Source organism: Bos indicus, chromosome 28 (genome assembly GCF_029378745.1).
Source record: "Bos indicus isolate NIAB-ARS_2022 breed Sahiwal x Tharparkar chromosome 28, NIAB-ARS_B.indTharparkar_mat_pri_1.0, whole genome shotgun sequence".
Lineage (NCBI taxonomy): Eukaryota > Metazoa > Chordata > Mammalia > Artiodactyla > Bovidae > Bos > Bos indicus.
This window is the reverse complement of record NC_091787.1, coordinates 26,968,392-26,989,000: the sequence shown is the minus strand read 5'-3', so window position 1 is coordinate 26,989,000 and position 20,609 is coordinate 26,968,392. Positions and strand designations below refer to the sequence as shown.

The following is a 20,609-nucleotide window of genomic DNA, read 5'->3' as shown; positions in this document are numbered from 1 at the left end:
CAGTGAATTTTCAAGAAAACACAAGACCCTGTGGTCCCTGGACCATTCCACAGCCTTCTTATCGTCTCCCTTTTCTTTCGCTGACCTCGCAACAATGAACTTGCTACAGAGCTGCCAGAGTGATCTTTAAACCTGAAACCAGAGCTTGTGATACACGTTAAAACCTTTCAAGGTTCCCACTGCTCTCAGAATAACTAACTCCTCATAAAGCCCTGCAGCATCTGACCCCTGCTCACCTCTCCAAAGCCATCCTACAACCCCTGCCCCTCCCATTCAGCTCCAGTCCCTTTCTGTTTCTGGAATGTAACAAGGTCGTTCCTGCCTCGGGGTCCTCCTGTGGCTCATGCCTCACGTCACAGCTCTAATGTCACCACCTCAAAGAGGCCCTCCCTGATATGTTATCCTGTTTACTTCTGCTCAGGTCCAGCTGCAGCTGGTGCATGCTTCTGTCTCTGGTACTTGTCTCCCATCTCCCTCACTGGACTGTAAGCACCACAAGGACAAGAATCGGGTCTGTTGGAAATGGGTTCTAGGCATTCTTAGCACAGTGCGCCTGCAATGTAACTGGCACTCAGTAAATACTTCCTGAATGCAAGAATGTGCTTCAGGGACTTCCCTAGTGGTCCAGTGGCTACGATTCTGTTCTCCCAATGCAGGGGGCCCAGCTTCTATCCCTGGTCGGGGAACTAGATCCCACAGGCCACAGTGAAGATGGAGGATCCTGGTGAGACTCAGCACAGCCAAATAAAAATAAATACTAAAAAGAATGTGCTTCAATTCGCATATCTAAAACACAGGGATATTAGCCCAAGCCTCCTAGCTCTCAGTGAAGGTCAAAGCAGATACTGAATAATATAAAGGCCGAGAACAAACCCATGTTCCAGCATACATGGGAGCTGATGGACTCAGTTTTGAGAAAAATCAAATCAGATGCAGGGAGAGAAATTCAACCAGAAACTCTGCCTGCATGGACAACCAGAACTCTCGGCAGCTCCCCTCCCAGACCCACCTCTTTCTGGACTTCCAGGGTAAGTGCCTATTAGCCCAGCCCCTCGCACCCTCTGAGAACAGCTCACCTGGGACCAGGCTCCTGTCCGCCACTGGAGTGGACAGGGCACGCGCAGGCAGGGCCGACGGGCCTCAGGCCGCTCCCCGGGGCAGGCCTTGGCCGGCATGGCCTTGTGAGTACCGTTGGTGAGGGGCAGCAGGCACTGCACCCCCCGAGTCTGCACCCCGAGCTTCCCACAGCTGCGGCTGCAGGTGCCCCACTCCTCCGTCACCCACCTGGAGACAGACAGGGAGAAAGGTAGAGGGAAGGCAGGACTGTGGCATACTTTCTCCCAGAGCTGCTCCCACCCTCCGAACCACAGGAGGCAGGAGCCAGAGAGAAGGGCTGGGCTTCAGAATACTTGGGGGCCAAGCCATCCACCTGACTCTGCAGCCACCGGGTGTGCGGCCTTAGGGAGGTCACTTATTCCCTCCTCAGTTTCCTCGTCTAAAAAAACAGGTATAATGCCTATTTAAATCCTGCCACCCTGCGGGTCCTTGCACCCTGCAAGCTCTTGACCACTCTAAGCTACAGTTAGCCCACCTTTACATCAGGATTCTTTCAACACTCTGAATTTTCCTGGTAGCCCAGTGGTTAAGACTTTGCCTTCCAATGCCAGGGACATGGGTTCAATCTTTAGTTGGGGGACTAAGATCCCACATGCTGCAGGGCGACTAAGCCCGTGTGCTGCAAACCACAGAGCTCATGAGCTCTGGAGCCCACATTGCAACTAGAGAGTCCGTGTGCCACAACAGAAGCAGAAGTACCCCAGCCTCCAGGGGGGTCTCAGGACAGTTAAAGGACATGTATACGTAAAGCATGTGGCGGAGTGCTTGGCACACAGCAGGTGTGTCATAAACGTAGGCTCTGTCACCATCACCGCCAGTGCCTGCAGAGCTTTGGCTCATCAGCCAAGCTGGTGGTCTCCAAGCATCTTTTAGCTTTAGCCACAGAGCAACTTCCCAGTGGCATCTTAAGCAGATGCCCTCTGGAAGAGTTAGACCAAAGCAAAACCGCTCTTGTCTAGAAAGAGAAAATGCAAGATCCCTGTGGCAGGATGGAGGGAGGGCAGCCCCCAAATGCCACTCCTCTGTTTCCTGAGACACCGTTCAGTAAACCAAGGGTTTCAGCCAACCCCTTCCTTTAGAAAACAAAACAAAAAGCCCTCAAACTTCACCTGGCATTTAACACATGAAGAAACAAGCCATGTTTCTGGTGGATGACCTGCTGAGGGTCATGAAGGCATTAGCCGCACATGCTCTGTGACCACCAGTGTCTGTGTGGAAAGTGGCCGGAATAAAAAGTAACGCATCAAAGAAAAGCATGGAGGGCTAGGGGGCTGGGGACCGTGGCCTGGAGCTGGACACAGGGAGGCCATGGCAGGCTCGAGCACCGGCCACCAGCTCCCACCCTGGCCCCAGGCCCCTCCGCCCTACAGGAGCAGAGCTGCTATGGGTCAGCAAGGATGAATCGGAATCCCCTCCCTAACCCTGAGAGGACTCCAGGGAGGCAGGTGGGCGGACTTGGTTCTCTGTGGTTTCCTGCCAGCCCACTACCCTCGGCCCTGCCTGAGGGCCACTAGAGAAGCCTGCTAGGGGCTGAGGGGGTGCTGGGCAACAGGCTCAGAGGCCAGATCTCGATCCTACACCAATCACGGCTCTTTTCTCCCCTAAGCCCCAAGAGAAGAGAAAAAAAGCCTCTCTTTTCTCCAAATACCCCCAAGAACATGACCCTGTGCTCAGAAGAGCCAGGGAATCCCAATCAGGGGCTAGACCGTGGCTGGGAGCTGGCAGGCCAGGCCGTGTGCCTGGGCCCCAGATGACTGGCCAGAGGAACTGGTGGACATGCCCCAGCCTCGGCCCTGGAAGCACTGAGCTCCTCTTCACCTCCATGGACCCCCTGGATCATGGAGAGAAAGCTGGGTCCACAGATCGGGCCTCAGCCTCCCCACCTGTAAAAGGATGCTGGGAGGGACAGAACAAAGGCGGCATCTTCCTCTTTCTGGGAGTGAAAGCTAATCTAGAAACCTCAGAGGGGATGGATAGGCAAGGAGGGCAGTGCTGGCCATGGGCAGAGTCTGGTGTGTGGGTACTCTCTGCTCAGAGTCCCGGCTGCAGGGTCTGTGTGCCCCCACGCTCCAGTGCTGGAGGAGCACCCCTCATCCTGAGGTCAGGGCTGCGGGACGTCTGTGTTCAGCCACCTCGTCCCTCCCCCGGAAGCACTCACCCTGGCTGGGCGCATGCGTGCTGGTTGCAGCGCCGGCGGATGGGCTTGGGCCTCTTCCTGTGGTCGCACAGGTGCCGCTGGACCATGTGGTGATCTCGTCGGCGCCGGCAGCCGTATTTGGTGAACTGGATCCCTGGAAGGAGGGCAGCCTGCTGTGGGGGCTCAGTTCTGCCAGGCCCCCCACTATCCTGGCCCAGAGCCTCAGGGACTGTGAGCTCTGAGTCCCACCTCCCTCTGGGCCTGTGCAACATCTCCTCCCAAAGTCACTTTCTAAGGAAGCCACCAGCCCATCTCAGGTGTCCCTGCCATAGTGCAGGTGGGGATGTGGCTCTGCACCACAGCCTCTCCGCACAGAGGGGGAGCCCTTGCAGGGCAGAGACCCTGACCCAGGCTTGTCTCTAGCACCCCCAGCCCAGCCCCAAGGCCCTGCCCAGGCAGGCTGTCACACCCCAGCGACCTTGATGGAGAAACTGAGGCATGAGCTGGGGCCACAGTAAGTGGAGACAATTTCAGCCCCCTGACCCCTCCTGCTCCTCTCCCGAGAGGCCCTGGGCTGCCCCACAAGGGGGCTGCAGTCAGGCAGGCTGGTACCTCCTCCACAGGCCTTGGTGCAGGGCGCCCAGCTCTTGAGTGCCCACTCGTAGGTGTCTGTCTCCTCCAGGAGCACATTGTTGCTCCCGATAAGGGGCAGCAGGTCCTCGTGGATGATGTACTTGTAGGCCAGACTGCTGCGGGGGCCACTTTCAGCTGGGGGGAGTACCTGAGGGGAGACGGAGGAGGTGGCACAGGACTGGAGGGCGGGGAGCAAGGTCAGCATAGGGAGACCAGAGAGGAGGAGTCACCAGGGAGGATGTGGGGTCAGAAGCAGAACCAGTGGAAGCCAGGAGCGGGTAGCACCGAGTATGGCCTGGGGAGGACTTTCAGACCCATAGCCACAGGAAAACTCAGGCCAAGCACCTACTGCGTGCCTGGCCTGAACAGCCTGTGTGCCCATCAGTGATTCTCCCTCCCACACACCTAAGTTCCAACAAGGGCAGGAACCATGTCTGCTGGTCTGTCCTGCTCACGAGAGCACTCACACTGCCTGTCTCTAGAAGATGGTCTACGACAGAGATTCTTATCAGATATATGATTGCAAATACTTTCCCCCATTCTGTTCAGGTAATCTTCTCACTTTCCTGAAAATGTCTTTTCATGTACAAAAGCTTTCAATTTCCATGAAGACCAGTTTATTTCTCTCTTTTTTTTTTTCTTTCATTGCTCATGCTTTTGGTTTCGTATCTAGGAATCCAAGGTCATGATTTATCCCTCTATTTTCTCCAAGAGTTCTATGGCTTTAGCTCTTGTTCTTGGGGCTTTGATCTATTGTGAGCTGATTTTGGTAGACGGCGTGAGGCAGGGGTTCAACTTCATTCTTCTGCCTGTAGATATCCCATTATGCAAGCATTGTTAGTTGCGGAGATCCTTCTTTCCCCATTGAATATTCTTGGTATTCTTGTTGGAAATCAACTGGCCATAGGTGTACGAGTGGGCAGTAAATATAGCGTGAACAGGAAGCACATGTTGGATTGAATTAATATACTGACACCGACTGGCTTCAGACCCTGTCCTCTAGGACCTCCCTGACCAGCGAGAGTATCACCAGAAACAAAGCATGTCCAGGGCCTCCCTGTCACCAGTCAGTGACAACAGAGGCTCTCCTGACCTGGTCTCCTAAGTTAACAATCCCTGATCCACAAGCTCTGGCTTATGGTCTAGGAAGAGGAGGTGTGGGCAGAGGTGGGCCCCAGCTGGGACAGTAGCTGGCAGTGTCAGACAGCACCCATGAGCCACAGGCCATTGGACGCACTTGCTGGCAAAGTCACAATGCAAGTGGACACCAGAAGATGGCAGAATAACAGGGGGAACCAACCCAGGTCCTCCAGCTCCTCCTGGGCCCTATCTCTGAGCTTGCATTATGGAGGACAGGCTCCCTGAAGGGGTGTCTCTGACTGGACAGTGAGACAACAGTTTCTTTTTCCCTTCTCACTTCCCATCCTACCAGCCTGGAAGTACGAAGGGCATCTTGGCCTTGTCCAGGCTCCCAAAGACACCTGAACAGGAACAGGAGTGTTGGCTCAGCAGCAGAGACAGGGGGTTAGGGGACTGGGCTGGGGCAGCAAGGTGAGTGGGCAGGGGCCACCACGCGGGCGAGGGCTCACCAGGACAGTGACGGCTTCGGGCAGGGGCCCGCTGGTCTTGAGGCTCTCCTTGGCATCCTCCACCACGTACTCCCACTCCAGGCCCATTGCGGTGAAGGTCCGGCTCGTGGCTTCCTTGCCCTTGGGGTTGAGGATGAAGCTGCCTGTGACCTGGTTCTTCACCGCTGGCCATGGGGAGAGGGTCACACAGATTTCTATTCCCCTCCACAGGAGCATGAGCCACACCTCGGGGCTTCAAGGCCGTCCCCACGGGTCCCTCGGGGCTCTTGCCTACCTGTCACTCTGTCCCCACCTGAGCCTTTCCCCAGTCAGACGGGTCGTGCCACTGCCCCCTGGCAGCACCCCTGCCTCTGGACTCTGGTGCACACCATTCCTCTCACCTGGTCTCCCCTTCTTCCTGCCTGACAGATCTCCACCCACATTTAAGGTTCAGCACAGTAACAACCTCTATGCTGCTGCCGCCACTAAGTTGCTTCAGTCATGTCCGACTCTGTGCAACCCCATAGACGGCAGCCCACCAGGCTCCTCTGTCCCTGGGATTCTCGAGGCAAGAACACTGGAGTGGGTTGCCATTTCCTTCTCCAATGCATGCATGCATGCTAAGTCGCTTCAGTCGTGTCCGACTCTGTGCGACCCTATGAACAGCAGCCCACCAGGCTCCTCTGACCACGGATTCTCTAGGCAAGAATACTGGAGTGGGTTGCCATTTCCTTCTCCAAACAACCTCTATAGCAGAGCATAAAGGCTAAGAGTATAGGCTCTGGAGTTAGACTGATCTGGGAAAATTACTCAGAGTCCTTGTGCTGCCTCAGTTTTACCATGTATAAATTTTGAATGCCCTTTGAGGATAATCACAGTATCCCATGCTCACCTACCCTGCCAAGAGGCTCTTGGGACAATTAAAGTTCATATATGTAAAGGACGAGGCTGTGTGCATGGCATGCAGTCGGCACATAATAAATGGTAGGAGCTACTACTGGCATCAAAGCGGCGTCTGAGTTATAGTTGCAATTACAGACATCCTGTCTCTCCCACAGCCTGTCAGGATATCTCCTCTACCTCGGTGTCCCTGGCCCACAACAGGGCTGAGCACAGAGTGGGTGGATAAAAAAAATATCTGTAAACGTCTACCCCTTACAGTCCCAGCCAGTGAGTAACTCACAGCCTACAACTGGAGCTGGCTGGCGGGCAGGAGGTGTGTAGGCTGCAGACACCCCAGCAAAGGCCCCGATTCACAGCTTTATTCACCCTGGAAGCACCAGGGGTCGGAGAAGGGCTGCACCCTGGGACCCGAGCCCCCAGCCAGGTGGGGAGGACACGGCTCTGGAGCCCTGGGGTGTCCCCACCTGGGGTAATTATAACATAAGAGCCAGGGATACAGGGCACCAACCACAGGCTGGTCGCTCTGCTCACTGCCAAACTGCAATCCTCACATGCATTCTGAGGTTGGTGCTATTATTAATCCAGATGGGGAATCAGAGGCTCCGAGATGGGTAGGGGTGTGTCCTGGACATGCAGAGGCCGCTGGTCCAGCTCTCAGGAGGACCAGCCTCTTTGGTGAGCGGGAGGAGAGATGCCCCTACCCACAACAACCTCATCTGGCCCGGCTCCGGAATGGCCAGACCCTCCGGGCTAGCGCCAAGCATCGCCTTAGGCAGGGCCCTTGTCTGTCCCCTTAGCTCACGGCTACTGCTGTCCCCCAGTCCCTGGCTGTACACCCCACCTTCCAGGGGGTGGTGGGCTGGACTCTCCACCATCCAAGTCCTACCAGCTCTGAGCCCAGGCCCTACGACTGACCTGCTCCATATTTCCAGCAACTCTCTTAACCTCTCAGGGCCTCAGTTTCCTCAACTGCAAAATGGGGTAAAAAGAAGGTTGTCATGAGGCTCCAGCAAATGAAGAGTGCCAGCTTCCGGCCCCACACACAGTGGGTGCTATAAGCACAGCTTCTCTCCCTTCACTTCCTTTCAGAGTCCATGCCCCTAAATTCCAGGAGTGCCAGACGTGTTTGGACAGGGCCTTGGCCTTCACTGCCAAGGCGGCCACCTGTCCCAGGCTTCTCCAGAGAGCACACACCCCGTCAGCACACATGTGCACACACGGGCACATGCACACACACTCACACATGTATACTCTGCACACTTTTGCCAGGGTTGCTGTGGATCTCACACACATAATAGTCACACAATCTGTGCCAACGACAGGTCTCAGCTCTGCTTCCTTCCCACCCAAGCTCCTGGAGAGCTCTAACCCTCAGGGACTCATCCCACAAGCCTCTACCCCAACCTCCACAGAAGCCCGTCTGCTACCTACAAGCCCATCGAGCTAGCTCCCTGGGAAGGCTAGACATCTGCACAGGGTAGGGATGGATGGAAGGAGCTGGACAGGCAGCCCAAGGGGCTGCTGACAGTATGGAATCATCCGTAGGGCTGCAGTAAGAGAAGTATTTGTAACCACCTTCTTTCAAGGGCAAATGACCTTCTCTCCCTGCCCCTGTCCCTCCCCAGCCCCTGTGCTGGCACAATTCCCCAGAGCCAGACAGGCAGGTGTGCAGGGAGATGGCCTAGCCAAAGCCCTCCCATCTCACAGCCAGAGGTGTGGCTGGCAGGGCACGCAGCTGGGAGATTGGACACCAAGGTCCAGACTGGCTCATCCTGCAGGTGAATGAGGGTGCACAAATCGCCCATAACCCACTTAGGGCCTCAGTTTCCCCTTCTGCCTACTTCAACTCCACTCAGGTGCCTTCCAGACCAGGTGGGGAATTTCTACAGCTGGGCTAATGTAGATGCACAGAGAGTGCAAGTTCCCCAGGAGACCTTTTAAATGTTTTCTATTATTTTAATAATAACCTAAAAACACGACTATTGGCATTTTTGTAATATATAAACTTTCCCAGAGATGTTACATTTTGTGTTTGTGTTCATGATGAGCTGGTAACAAGCAGTGCGAGTTGGTGGCTGTGGTAGGTAAGAGGAGGCTCTGGACAGGCCATGGCCCAGGGCCATCACACCCACGCACCCTCTGTAAGGAGTCTGAACATAGGCAAGTGTGGGGAACCCAGCACTGCCCAGCATGTGGGCAGCAGCCTTGTGCTTTCAATCGAAATAAAATTCACATTGAATACAACTCTGCCTTTTAAAGGGTGCGATTCTGTGACTGTGTAATCACCACCACTATCTAATTTCAGAACATTCGTCACCCCCGAAAGAAATCTGAGACCCATTTGTAGTCACTCACCATTCCCCTCTCCAGCCCCTGACAACCATCAACCTACTCCCTGTCTCTATGGATTTGCCTATTCTGCACATGCTCATTTTTTTGATGCCAATTGTAGTTTCAGCAAAACCAGAATGAAGCAAAGAAACACACAAAAATCTCCCCTTCTTACACTTATGGGCTTAATTTTAATTCTACTGACTGATTTGGGGGGCTGTCATTTTTGATGTCTTGGTTTTAAGCTGTATAACTGCTGCATGTATAAAGGGTAGGCATCCAGCTTAGAGATTATGTGTTTAAGCATCATAATAATAAGAATAATTGAAGGGTCCCTCTGGTAGACTGCAAAAACAGCCACAAATTCCTCCTATTCCTGTTGGTTCACCCCTTTGCACTGTGATGTACCACATCTCCCATTAGGAGATACTCTGCTTCTACCTCTTGAGTCTGGGTTTGGCCATGGGGCTTGTTTAGACCACTCGGACATGAGAAAGCAGGACGCAAGCAGAGACCTGAAATGGGCTTGCACATCGGGGTTTGCCTGCTCTTGCCACTCCTGAGGACCACGCAACAGATCCCACGTGCATAATCCCAGGCTAGCCAGCTGGGGACATGACCCTGTCACCCCAGCTGACAGCCAGTACCAACCAGGTCCCTACAGACCCACCAGCTGACTGCACTTGGGTGAGTGAGTTTCCAGGAGGATGAGTTAGAAGAAGCACCCAGCTGAGCCCAGCCCAAACAGGGGATCCACAGAACTGATGCTAATAAACACTTGCTGCATGAAGCTGCTAAGTTCGGGGATGATGTATTATACAGCAAACGTTAACTAATACATTCTATGGAAATGGGTTACCTTTAAAAGGTACCTACGTGCACAAGAAATGAACAGTGGTTGCCCCTGGGGAAGGAAAGTGCTCCTGGGGTAGAGGGTGGAAGGAATGTCCCCTGGATCCCCTTTCATACCTTCTGAAATCTGAAGCATGGAGCCTTTTTCCAATTCAACACAAATGAAAAATCAATCAACAAAAAAGCATTCTCTCACATTATTCAAATTCAAGAAATGTCCCCTACATTAGAATCTTCTCTTCCGTTCTCCCAGCTCCCCCACACCTGTGGGCAGGTCCCAGGGGCTGGCTGCCCATCACCTAGCACCCCGTACTCACCAATATGGTGGGGGACCTTCTCCAGCTCCTCAATCTGGATGTGCCTGGCACCTGCTGGGATCTGCACCAGCTTGAGAGCTCCTGCCACAGAAGAGGTTCCAGAAAAATCATGAGCATCCTGAGCTGGGAGCACCACACCCAGCATCTCCCATCACCCCTGCTCCTCACAGGCACCCGAGAAGCTCAGTCTCCTTATCTGTAAATAGGAACGGGCCCTTCTTTACAAAGTGTTGAGAAGTTCACAGTTACATAGCTTAAAATGCTCTATAAAAACTATGGATTCAGTGCGTGTGTCACTTGCTACTATTTCCCACTGTCTTGACCCTCCTCTTCTCTCCTGAGGTTCCCCTCTCCCCTTTCTTCTCATGCTTAAAGCCACTGTAGGGATTTAGATGAAACAAGCCATGAAGATCCAGCATTAGGCGGTCCCCATGATCCTCCCAATCCAATGCCTGAAAACTAACCTTTCTCAGAACCATCAACTTTCCCCCAACAAGGAGAGACAAGGCAAAGCTGAAATACTCCCAAAGGGGAAATGAATCTAATTCAAACTAAAGTGTAAAGGACTAATATCTGGCCCTTTTCAATAGAGGTATGGAGACAAGTCAAGAACTTAACCAGGAGTTCAAAGCAGGAAGCACTTCAGTTAAAAAAACAACAAACGAAAAAACAAGGTAAAAGATGAGGATGAAAAGGAAAATTGCTAGTCCAGCCTGGGCCTCATCTTTAGACCTATCTCACGCTCACTCCCAGCAACAGGCCCAGGCCAAGCTTAGTTCCTATGACCCACAGTGCTGAGCCGGAAATGCTTCTGAGCTCCTGAGCCCAAGTGCAGGCACAGCACACCTGGATGGTGAGGGACCACAGTCAGGGCAGAGGCTCCAGGGCCCCCTCTCCCTGCCTGAACTGTGGCCTGGCTCAGCAGGAAAGGGCTCAACTAGGGATGGCTCATTCTCTAGGGCCCTGGCTGGACCAGAACCCCACTGCTCCTGGTCATCCGCCAACCCCACCTGCTCACCTGCCTGCTTGGAGGCCTTGCCCAGTGTCCCCTTCACAGTCCTGCAGTGGGAGTTGTCGCCGCCACAGACCCCACACTTGTCATCTGCCTTCATGGACCCCACTTCCTTGTCACAGCCGACGGGCTAAAGTCAGAGATGGGGTCAGCAAAAGGAGGCTTCCACACCCGCATTGCCACATGCGGTCGGCAGCCCCTGGCCCCCTCTCCAGTCCCCAGACATGAAAGGACCGTAGACTGAGAGGCATTCCTGGACGGGACTCTGCCACAAACATGCTATGTGACACAGTCAAGCTCTGAAACCTAGCCACGCCTCTCTCCTGCGGCTGGGCAGTGACCCCTTTCCAGCATCCCAGAGTTATGCTGAGGACAAGAGGTGTCATGGGTAGGGAAGGTGAGGTGATGCCTGTCTTCCCAGGGAACAGAAGGAGGGGGAGGCGCTGTAGCCCTCCAGTCTCCTGGGGCAGGCAGGGGGCGGGTGGTCCAGAGGGGGCCACCTACCACACACTCGCCGCGGGCACAGACACTGTACAGGTCCCGGTAGCTGCAGCGAGTCCCATCATGGACCACCTGGTTCATGAAGACCACGTCCCCTGTGTCCTCTGACTGGCAGATCAGTTCACACTTCTGGGCATCTGTGGGGAAATGGAACACACTGAGCCGGCTGGGCTCGCAGAAAGTGGGCTGGCCTAGCCCGACACTAGCACGTGGCCGGAACAGGAAGTCCCAGGGGCCAGCTCTGGGCAATGCAGGGAGAACCAGGTGTGGAGCTGGGCATAAGATCCCTGCTATGGCACTTAGGAGTCATGTAACTTTGGGTAACTTATCTGACCTCTCTGAACCTCAGTTCCTTATTTATTACCCCCATCAGTAAAATGCCACATCACGCTGTTAAGAAACAGCAAGTGATAAAACAATAACAACAATTAGCCAACACTTAATGAAAGCTAACTATGTGCCAAACCTTTATACATTCTTGATGTACAACTTTAAATGCTTTTTGTGAATTAGCTAATTTAAACCTCTCAATACTCCCCAGGAAGTAGGTTCTAGCATTACAGAGGAGGAAACCAAGGACCAAAGAGGTTAAGGAATTTGCTCATGGCCACTCAGCCACCCAGGAAGTGGCAGAACCAGGATTCTAACCCAGGCTGTCTGGTTTGGGCCAGAGTCTGCTTTGATCTCTACATACACATCACCAGTCACACATATGACAGTGAACCTCAATATGTCTGTGAACAGTGGTTGGGTTTGGGCTTACAAAATGGAGCAGCAGTGACGGAAGGAAGGAGATCCTTTCCAGAGGTCCTTTCTAGTTTTAACAATCAAATGTTCTCTGTCTAGGCTATTAATGTCCTATAAAAGTAGGTTCCGGAGAACATATAAACATTTGCTGTGTTTCTTAGAAAAGGGGAGACTGGAGTTTAGCTAACTTCCTGGAATTTGTGTAAAAGTCCTGGGAAAACCCAAAGTCCAACTGTCCCATTGACCTTGCAGCCCTTCTCCACCCTGTGTGGGTTGCCTGTGTGGGTTCTGGATGGATCTGCAAAGCTTCCAAAGCAAAATTTGTCAGGAACCATCTGGCTCCTGGCTCCTCAACCCTAAGGTCCCTGTTGCCCAGTGACATCATGTCCCAGCACTCAGGACTTGAGTCTAGAGTCCCAACATCCAGTATCATTTTGGATCTCACACACAGGAGCAGCCATACTTCCAGTGGGACCTGGGCCAGGGGCCGAGGGGTAGGGAGCTTTCACCCTCCCACAGAAAGGCAAGACCCTGACCAGTATACCTCAAGCAAGTGGGTTTCCAGGCAGCCCTGAAAGCCAGCCAACAGTGGCATGGAGGTGGTGAGCTCCCCAGACTAGGGGGAGTCTAAGGAGGGAAGAGACACTCCCTGCAAGCATGTCCCGGAGGGGTCTGTGCTCTGGCGGGCAACACACAGGCCCTCTGAGGTTCCTTCCAACTTGAAGACTCTCATTCTAAATGAGAGCTGAAGAACGGAGGGTCTTGCAATGGTGATTTGAAACCAGGGCTATGAGAGGGAAGCCCTGGGTTAGGGAGAGCAAAGGCCATTCTGATCAGCACTGCCTGAGGCTGAGGGCTGGGTAGTAGGGGGTGAGCATCAGGTTGTGGAAGGACCATGGAGAGGCTAGCCAAGCAAGGGAGATTCAGAGGACAGCTGAAGATCCTTCCAGCCTGAAGACACTAAGCTGGCGTGAGTCCCAGCCCTTCACTGGCTTCTCTCTGAGCCAAGAGTTATTGTTGTTCAATCACTAAGTCACGTCCGATTCCTTGAGATTCCATGGACTGCAGCACACCAGGCTTCCCTGTCCTTCACTCTTTCTCAGTTTGCTCAGATTCATGCCCGTTGAGTCAGCGATGCTATCTAACCATCTCATCCTCTGCCACTACAAGAGACATCACTGAAAAAGCTCCAATATAGACAGGCACTGGCTTAGCCCCAAAATTCTGACCCTCTGCATGAGTCCCACGGCCTGTGTCCAGGGGCAGTTTGGAGGGGCTCAGTGGGAGGATCCCACAGGTCCCATTGACCTGACTTTCCAATCATTTTCATTAACGCCTGAAACAGTAGTACAATCAGTACAAACCTAAAAACATGGTCGGTAATAGCACTGAGCTTCTCTGGACTCTGGTGATGCAAAGCGAGGAATGCCTGCACCTGGGCCTTCCGCCCACGGCAGGACATGTTTGAAAGCACCCGCCCCGCCACCAGCACCGCCGCCGGCCTCAATGGTACTTCTGGGCCAAGTGACCCCTGCTCAAGACATTGCCCTCGCATCAGCCAGGACACAGCATAAGAACTCAAATCCAGGATGATTTTCGTGACGATGGTGGGCCCCCAATGTATACAGTGCAAAGGTCTGCACAAAGGCATAGGGCAAACCTGCCAACTGCAATGCCCCTCTGGGTGCCGCCACTGTCCCTCCACCTTCACTGGTGGGCCAGGCAAGGAAGGCCCTGTCTGGGAAGATAAGGACCCAGCAGAGGCCCAAGGCCATGGGGCGGGAGGTGGAGGGAACAGAGCCCCACTCACCATCGTCCGGCTCATAGGGGATCCAGCTGTGCTTGGCGTTCTGGTGGATGTAGTAGGAGCTGCGCTTGGCACACTGCTGGGCCCGGAAGTCCTCGTAGGGCCCCGGACACTCCTCGCTGTTGCAGATCTGGTACTGGAACATGGGCCCTGAGCACATGCGGCCTCCGTAAGCTGGGCTGGGACAGGCATAAAGAGACTGTGCTGGCTGGAAAGGCTGGACGGGTGGCAGGCTTTCCCACAGCCACCTGGGTGGCTCAGCCCTTTAGAGGAGCATAAAACGGGGCCCCACTAACTTGGAAGTTAGGGGGGAACCCCACTGTGAGGGCTGCTGAGCTCAGAGTCTTTTGGTCCCTTCAGGCATATGCCACCTATTTGAGTGTTTCTGTGATCAGAAGAAGACAGAATGAAAGAAACGGGGCAAGAGACGGGGTGGAGAGGAGGAAGACAAGAGGGAAAGACTAACCGCTCCAGCTGGGCTGGAAGAGAAATCAGTCTGACTCATCTTTGTGTATTCTTTCACCCGCTACACAAGCCTGACGCACAGTAGGCCCCCAACACAGGACTCCGCTGCTCTCATTTGCATCCACTTCCATTTAATATCACCATAAACTAAGGAGAGGTAAAAGAGACTTGGGTTTGGAGTCAAAAGATCTAGCTGAATCTACGCCCAAGTCCTGTTATGCCTTAATTTCCCCTTTCAAGGAGGGACCATAACACCTCTTATTTTATCTACCTCCTGGTGTGTCTGTGAAGAATAAATTTTAAAAAGGTATCCTTAAGCAATCTGTACTCTCGTCCCCATTAAATTAAAAAGGATTCGGTTAGATTACAGGTACAAAGTATTCAAGTGAATGGGGCTCCTGGAACTCTGTACAGAGGTGCTGGGAGGGTTATATGGGCTTATGCACAGGAGTGCTGAGCACCCCACCTGGCGCAGAGAAAGCAGTCCGTACCCCGGAGTAATTAGAACAGAGGCCGTCCTTCATTAGCGCTTAAACTGTGCTGGGGAGAGTACACATAATATTTCATTTAAGCCTCATAAAATAAAACTAGTTATTTCAGAGCAGTTCAATAAACAGGAGCTTCAATCAAGGGAATAACTATGTGTCATGACCAGGAGGTGGTTTATCCAGAGTGGGCACCGCTGGCCTTTTCTCTAACCCAGCTTTCATACCCCCAACAGGCTGAAGTTACAAGGCTGTTCTCTTTGGCTCCTACTTGTAAAGGGTCAGTATGACCATCTGACATGGGAAAAGGAGGCACTGAGAGTCCCATCCCTGGAGGTATACACGCAGCAGAGTAGGAAGGACTACTCCTGGAGATGCTGGAGAGAAGATGACCACCACTGAGCCTCTGTGATCCTAGGACCCTGCCATTCTGAGGTCCCCATCACATCCCTCATTGCTGTGAGGGCTAGGCTGGCCCTGCCGCACAGAGGTTCTGCATCCCTGGTTCCTGGGACCAGCAGACCCACAGGGCCAGACTGGGCCAGCCCCCAGCTCCCATGAAGCTGTTCTAAGCAGGCTGCATCAGCTCGGGAGATGGAGGCCATAAAGAGCTGGTGCTCAGAGGTACAAAAACCACTGGAGGGGAACCCATGGAGAGGATAAAAGGGAGAAATAGATCGCTCCCCAAGAATGCTGAAAAATGGGGGGCGGGGAAGCAAGGAGAGGATTTGACATTAGAAAGAGATAAGAAAAACTGAAGAAGTTTTGCTTCATGTAGTAGGAAACAGACTTGGGGAATTTATTCTCCGAAAATATGGCTAGTGAACAGTGTTTTTTCAAAGTTTAGGTGCAGGATCAGGGTCACAGAAGGGCTTGTTGAACTGACCAAGCCTTGGGCCCACCCAGACTCTCTGCACATGAGATATTGAGAATCACCAGCTCAGACCTGTCCTCAGATGTCAGACCCAATGGGAGATGTCTGACCGAGGTGGAAGTGATTTGGTGCCCGCAACAATTTGGGTCCTCATCCACTGGAATATGTAGCCACATGCAGGGGACCTTCTTTCTTGGGCCCTGCCCCCCAGTGTCTCCCCCTCCAAGCCCCTCAGGCCCCTGCCCTCCCCACCTCAGCCAAGTGCACTCACGGGGGATTGTCACAGCTCCGGCTACGGGATCGAACCCCGCCCCCACAGGACCGTGAACATGACCCGAACTTGGTCCAGGAGCTCCAGCCTCCGTCCTGGCCATAAGTCTGCTCCGGCGACTTCCAGATGCAGTGACCTTTGAAGCACCACTGGGATGGAGCAGAGAGTGTGAGGTCATCCTGGAGCCACTGCCATAGAAAGTGACCAACTGGGTACCGTGGGTGAGCCCAGAGAAAGGAATGCTAAGAGCACCAGCCTCGGGGTCACACAGAATCCAGTGCCTACTGTGAGCTGAATGACCCTCAGCAAAGAATATCCCTTTCAGAGCCCACTCCTCAGCTGGACAATGGGGATAAGAGCACTCGCCCACAGGGTTGTTGTGAGCACTCACATACAGCCCTTCAATAACAGCAGGTGATATAACAACAATGACAGGAGCTGCAATTATTTGATTTACCACCCCCAGAGGCACAAAGAGCTGATAAGGGAGAGAAGACATAATCTTCCCACACAATCTACAGTTGATCTTGGCTCTGGACCTCAAAATCACCATCTGGGACTCCAAGCAGGTATGTTCATAGGAGGGAAGCCAGCTACCCGGGAGGTCCAGCCACACAGTGGAGGGTGTATGCCTCAAGTCCAAGAAGCCCAGGTTTGAATCCTGGCTTGGCCATTACTAGCTGTGTGTGGCTTTGGAAGAGCTTCACCTCTCTGAACCTCAGTGTACTTGCCTGGTAAATGGGACTGTTCTCAGAACTGAAGGCAACCACACGCACAAAGGCCTCAGCACAAGACCAGGCACAAAGGAGAGCTCAGCCCAGGTTAACTCCCTTCCCTCCTCCTGTAGGGCCATAGGTAAGAAATACAGTAAAGCTGTCCAGGCCATTTGCAAGAGAGAACTCAGTGTTTCTCAGCCTCAGAGTCACTAGGGGAACTTTTAAAACTCCGGATGTCTCAGCTTCAACCCCCGGACTGAGTCAGACTCTGTAGGGATAGAGATTTTTAAAAGAAGCTCCACCCATCTGTGAAGGGACAGACCATTTACAGATGTGAGTATGCTGAGGGCCGAGGATGAAGGGCAGACGACAGGCTGGTGGGGGGAGCACCCTGCTTCTTCCCAGCGCCCTCATTTGCTTTGACAGGACTCCTAACTTCACAAGAAGCCGAGGAGAGGGACGTGCTTGGTCAGAGGATGACACAGAGCTGGCCCAAGGTCACCACAGAGAGCTGCGGGGAGAGGCAAGGCCAGCGATAGAGCAGAGGTGGGGTTTCAGAACTCAGCTCAAGACTCTCAGACCCGGGGGCCCCTGAACAAGCCCCACCACCACCCCCCGCTAATCACCCTCTGTTTGACCTCCACAAGTTCCCTAACCAGCCTCGGCCTCAGTCTCCTCATCTGTAAAATGGGAGTAAATGTGCCTGCTGACGCATATGAGACAAGGCCAAACCTGCTCTCTGTAGAAGCCAAAGACTGTGGTCCCGGGGAGGAGAGGGGGAGTGTGAGAGCTCATGTGAGGACTCCACACCCATCTGCCTGCACGCAAGGCTCACTCTTGTCCCACACTCCCACCCTGCCCTGGCCACCATGCACTCACATCCACACTGGGCGGAGGGCAGGTCCCCCTGGGGGCCGGCACCCAGGAAGGCGCTCAGCCTGCAGCCCCAGCCCACAGCTACCTTGCCTGGCGCGCACTCAGTCCCGTCCAGCGGGGGCCCCTTCTTGGTCTTGCAGAAGTACGGGTTGTCGGGGTGGCTGCACCACAGCTGCCTGCAGGCCTCGAAGGTCCTGAACTGTGCGGCAAGGGGGACAGGGTCACTGACTGGGCTGGACTGGTCCTCCAGCTCTGGCAAGTTGTCCAGGGGAGCCGACAGTGACAGAGAGGGGGCAGGGTGTGGGTGGGCGCTGGGCCAAACACTGCCAGGGAGGCAGGAGGGGCCCATCCAACCAGAGCCCCACACGTCCACCAGCTCAACTCCACCCCAAGTGCCAGTGGCCTCCAGCAACCCCACCGAGAAGAAGGTGCCAGCCACAGCTCACACGCCTCTGCTCTCCCCTCCAAGGCCTCCATTCTTGTCTTGCAAGAGGCCACTCTGTCGCTGAGCAGGGACCAGGGTTTGAGGCTGTGATGAGGCTGGGTCTGCTGATGCCCCCTAAGCTCTGTGCCTGTCGGGGGCTTGGAGGGAGCTGCCAGTCTAGCCCAGACCCTGCAGCACCCAGAAAAGGTCAGGACTCCCATCTCCCTCTTATATAAGGTTGGGGTGGTGGTTTAGTCGCTAAGTCATGTCCAATTCTTGCAATCCCATGGACTATATAGCCTGCCGGACTCCTTTGTCCACGGGATTTCCCAGGCAGGAATACTGGAGGGGGTTGCCGTTTCCTCATATAAGACTGGTAACCTTATATTTCACATTGTCTAGGGAAGCCTCAATCTCCTTTTCTCTATCATCCCCTGCCAGCCAAACTCATGTCCTACACACACACAGCCTCAGGGCATTGAAATCCCATTTCCCAGCTGCTTCTCCATCCTCAAAGCGGAGACCAGGTGTTCCAGTGTTGCCTGGGCCAGGCACAAGATTGCCACACACAGGGCCTTCAGGTCCTGCAGAGATGAGGCGGCGGCTACGTTCCTGGATGTGGGAGGTATGACGGACTCTAGGCACCAAGGCCTGACCCCTTGGGACATCCCCCTTGTCCTGGGATGTCCCCTTCTCTGAGCCTCTGCCTGGGCCCTGCTCAGTGGCTGTTTGATTTTCCCCTGGGGGGCTCAGCTGATTGCCAGGCTCCAGGCTCTCCCTGCCTTGTCCTGCAGGGGAGGACAGGGTTCTGCTCTCTTGTATCTATCATCTCAGGCACAGGGCAGAGGATGGAGGGAGCATGCAACTGACCCCCTGGAGAGAGATTACGTGGGACACAGGAGAACTTCACCAGGGTGGGAAGTCTGCGCCAAACATACTGCCAAACATCCAGACAGCAGAGGGTAGAAACTGTTTCTCTACCAGCCCAGAGCTAGTACCTGATCTGACACACAGGCCACCTGGCAGATAAACCCCCAGTGACCAGCCTGGCCCGCCAGGACCCCGTCGGTGCCCACCCTCTGTGTTCTACTCTGTCCCCATCCTTCCAGGCGTTTTCCAGCCCCTACACACACTGTCTCCCCACCCCTCCATGGGACTGGGTGCGGTGGGGACATAGCAGAAGGTGGTAGGGCCTAGACCCTGGTCATCCTGTAGTCCCCTATGGTGGCTCCATGAATGACCAGCCTGGGATCCAGGAGGCTGGCCTGGCATCCCAGCTGGCAGAGGCCATGGGAACTCACCGCCGAGCAGGTGTGGTACCCGGTGCCAAAGTCGAAGCGACACTGCTCATCCATTGAGTAGTCAATGCCAGGCAGCTCCGGGGGCTGGGGCCAGGCAGGTGCAAAGGGGTCATCAAGGAGACAGTCGTAGGAACTGCCGGCAGAGGCAGGGAGTGAGCCAGGCGGGGCAGAAAGGCCCCATCTCTCCCTTCCCAGACGAGGGGGCGGGAACCAAGCTAGGAAGGCCTGCAGGGACCCACCTGCTGCTCTGTGCTGGTTGCTGCGCTCTCCAGGGAAAATGGACCACCCCACAGGTGCCCCTGCTTCCACTCATGACCATGTCTGGGCTCCAAGGCAAGGCTACCAGGGCCAGCCTTAGGCACGCAGCTCGTGGCTTCCTTATAGGGCCCATTTCACCCACAGAGTTCACGCCATGGCCCTGAATAAGGGCTGGCTCGCAGACAGTTTGAGGGCCCACTGCCCCGAGAGAGGAAGATAAATCAGCCCACCATGCAGGACGTATGCTGGGTCCTGGCTGATCGCTGCAGAGGTTAGTGACAGTATCTCTGCCGGCACCTACCCCACCCAAATCCGCTCTGCACCCATCCGTGGCCTTGAGCTCCAGAATCCAACACTCATCCTGGGTTTTCACGTTCCCGGAGGCCCAGGAACTGACCGGCAAAGCCGGACTAGAGCATGTGTCCGGGGTGGGATGGTGCTCTGAGGGGAGATAATGGGGGAGGCAGAGGGCGGAGGGTGGAGGTGACCTACGGGAGGTAGCGGCTGAGCTCCAGCTTGCTGCAGCGAGACCAGTGGAAGCGGTGGAAGGCGGCCTGCACCAGGGGCGCCATGACACTGCCCAGGCTGGTCTCATCCGCACAGCCGTTCGCCTGACCGTCGTGCTCCATGCCGAGCCTGGAGGTTGGGGAACAGAGAGGGCAGTCCTGAGTCACACCCGGGGAGCCCACCCCTGGGAAGACGAGCAGGTGGGCTGGAGACTCTGCCCTAACCAGGCTTCAGACTGTGCCTTTTGGCCTCAGTTTCCCCACTGTGCAGTGGGGAGAGCCACCCCACTGGATGGAAGCTGAGGCCCTACATTGCCCCTCAATCGGGCTGAGCCCATTCTGCCCTCCAGCCCCCTCCTCAAACCCTAACGTCCTCACGGTGTCTGAAACCAGCTCAAGCCCCACTCTGGCCCCAGGACACCCTTCCTGGCCCCCCCGCCCAGGGGCTGTCTGCCCACAGCAGGGGCCACCTGCACCACGGTTAACAACTTGCACACCATGCACTGTCT

General features: G+C 54.6%; 1 protein-coding gene across 2 annotated transcripts in view; it reads right to left on the bottom strand.

Moving 5' to 3' along the window:
- ADAMTS14 (ADAM metallopeptidase with thrombospondin type 1 motif 14) overlaps positions 1–20,609 on the bottom strand; it is a 95,161-nt gene that overhangs the window by 6,582 nt on the left and 67,970 nt on the right. For both annotated transcript variants that reach the window (XM_019954203.2, XM_019954204.2), the window contains exons 8-19: positions 20,087–20,230; positions 19,337–19,469; positions 17,697–17,810; positions 16,020–16,168; positions 13,928–14,103; positions 11,374–11,507; positions 10,876–10,999; positions 9,858–9,938; positions 5,476–5,639; positions 3,866–4,034; positions 3,275–3,407; positions 1,077–1,284 (exon numbers count right to left, since the gene is read on the bottom strand). In XM_019954203.2, coding sequence (XP_019809762.2) covers positions 1,077–1,284; positions 3,275–3,407; positions 3,866–4,034; positions 5,476–5,639; positions 9,858–9,938; positions 10,876–10,999; positions 11,374–11,507; positions 13,928–14,103; positions 16,020–16,168; positions 17,697–17,810; positions 19,337–19,469; positions 20,087–20,230 — 1,729 coding nt within the window. The remainder of the gene's footprint in view (positions 1–1,076; positions 1,285–3,274; positions 3,408–3,865; positions 4,035–5,475; positions 5,640–9,857; positions 9,939–10,875; positions 11,000–11,373; positions 11,508–13,927; positions 14,104–16,019; positions 16,169–17,696; positions 17,811–19,336; positions 19,470–20,086; positions 20,231–20,609) is intronic.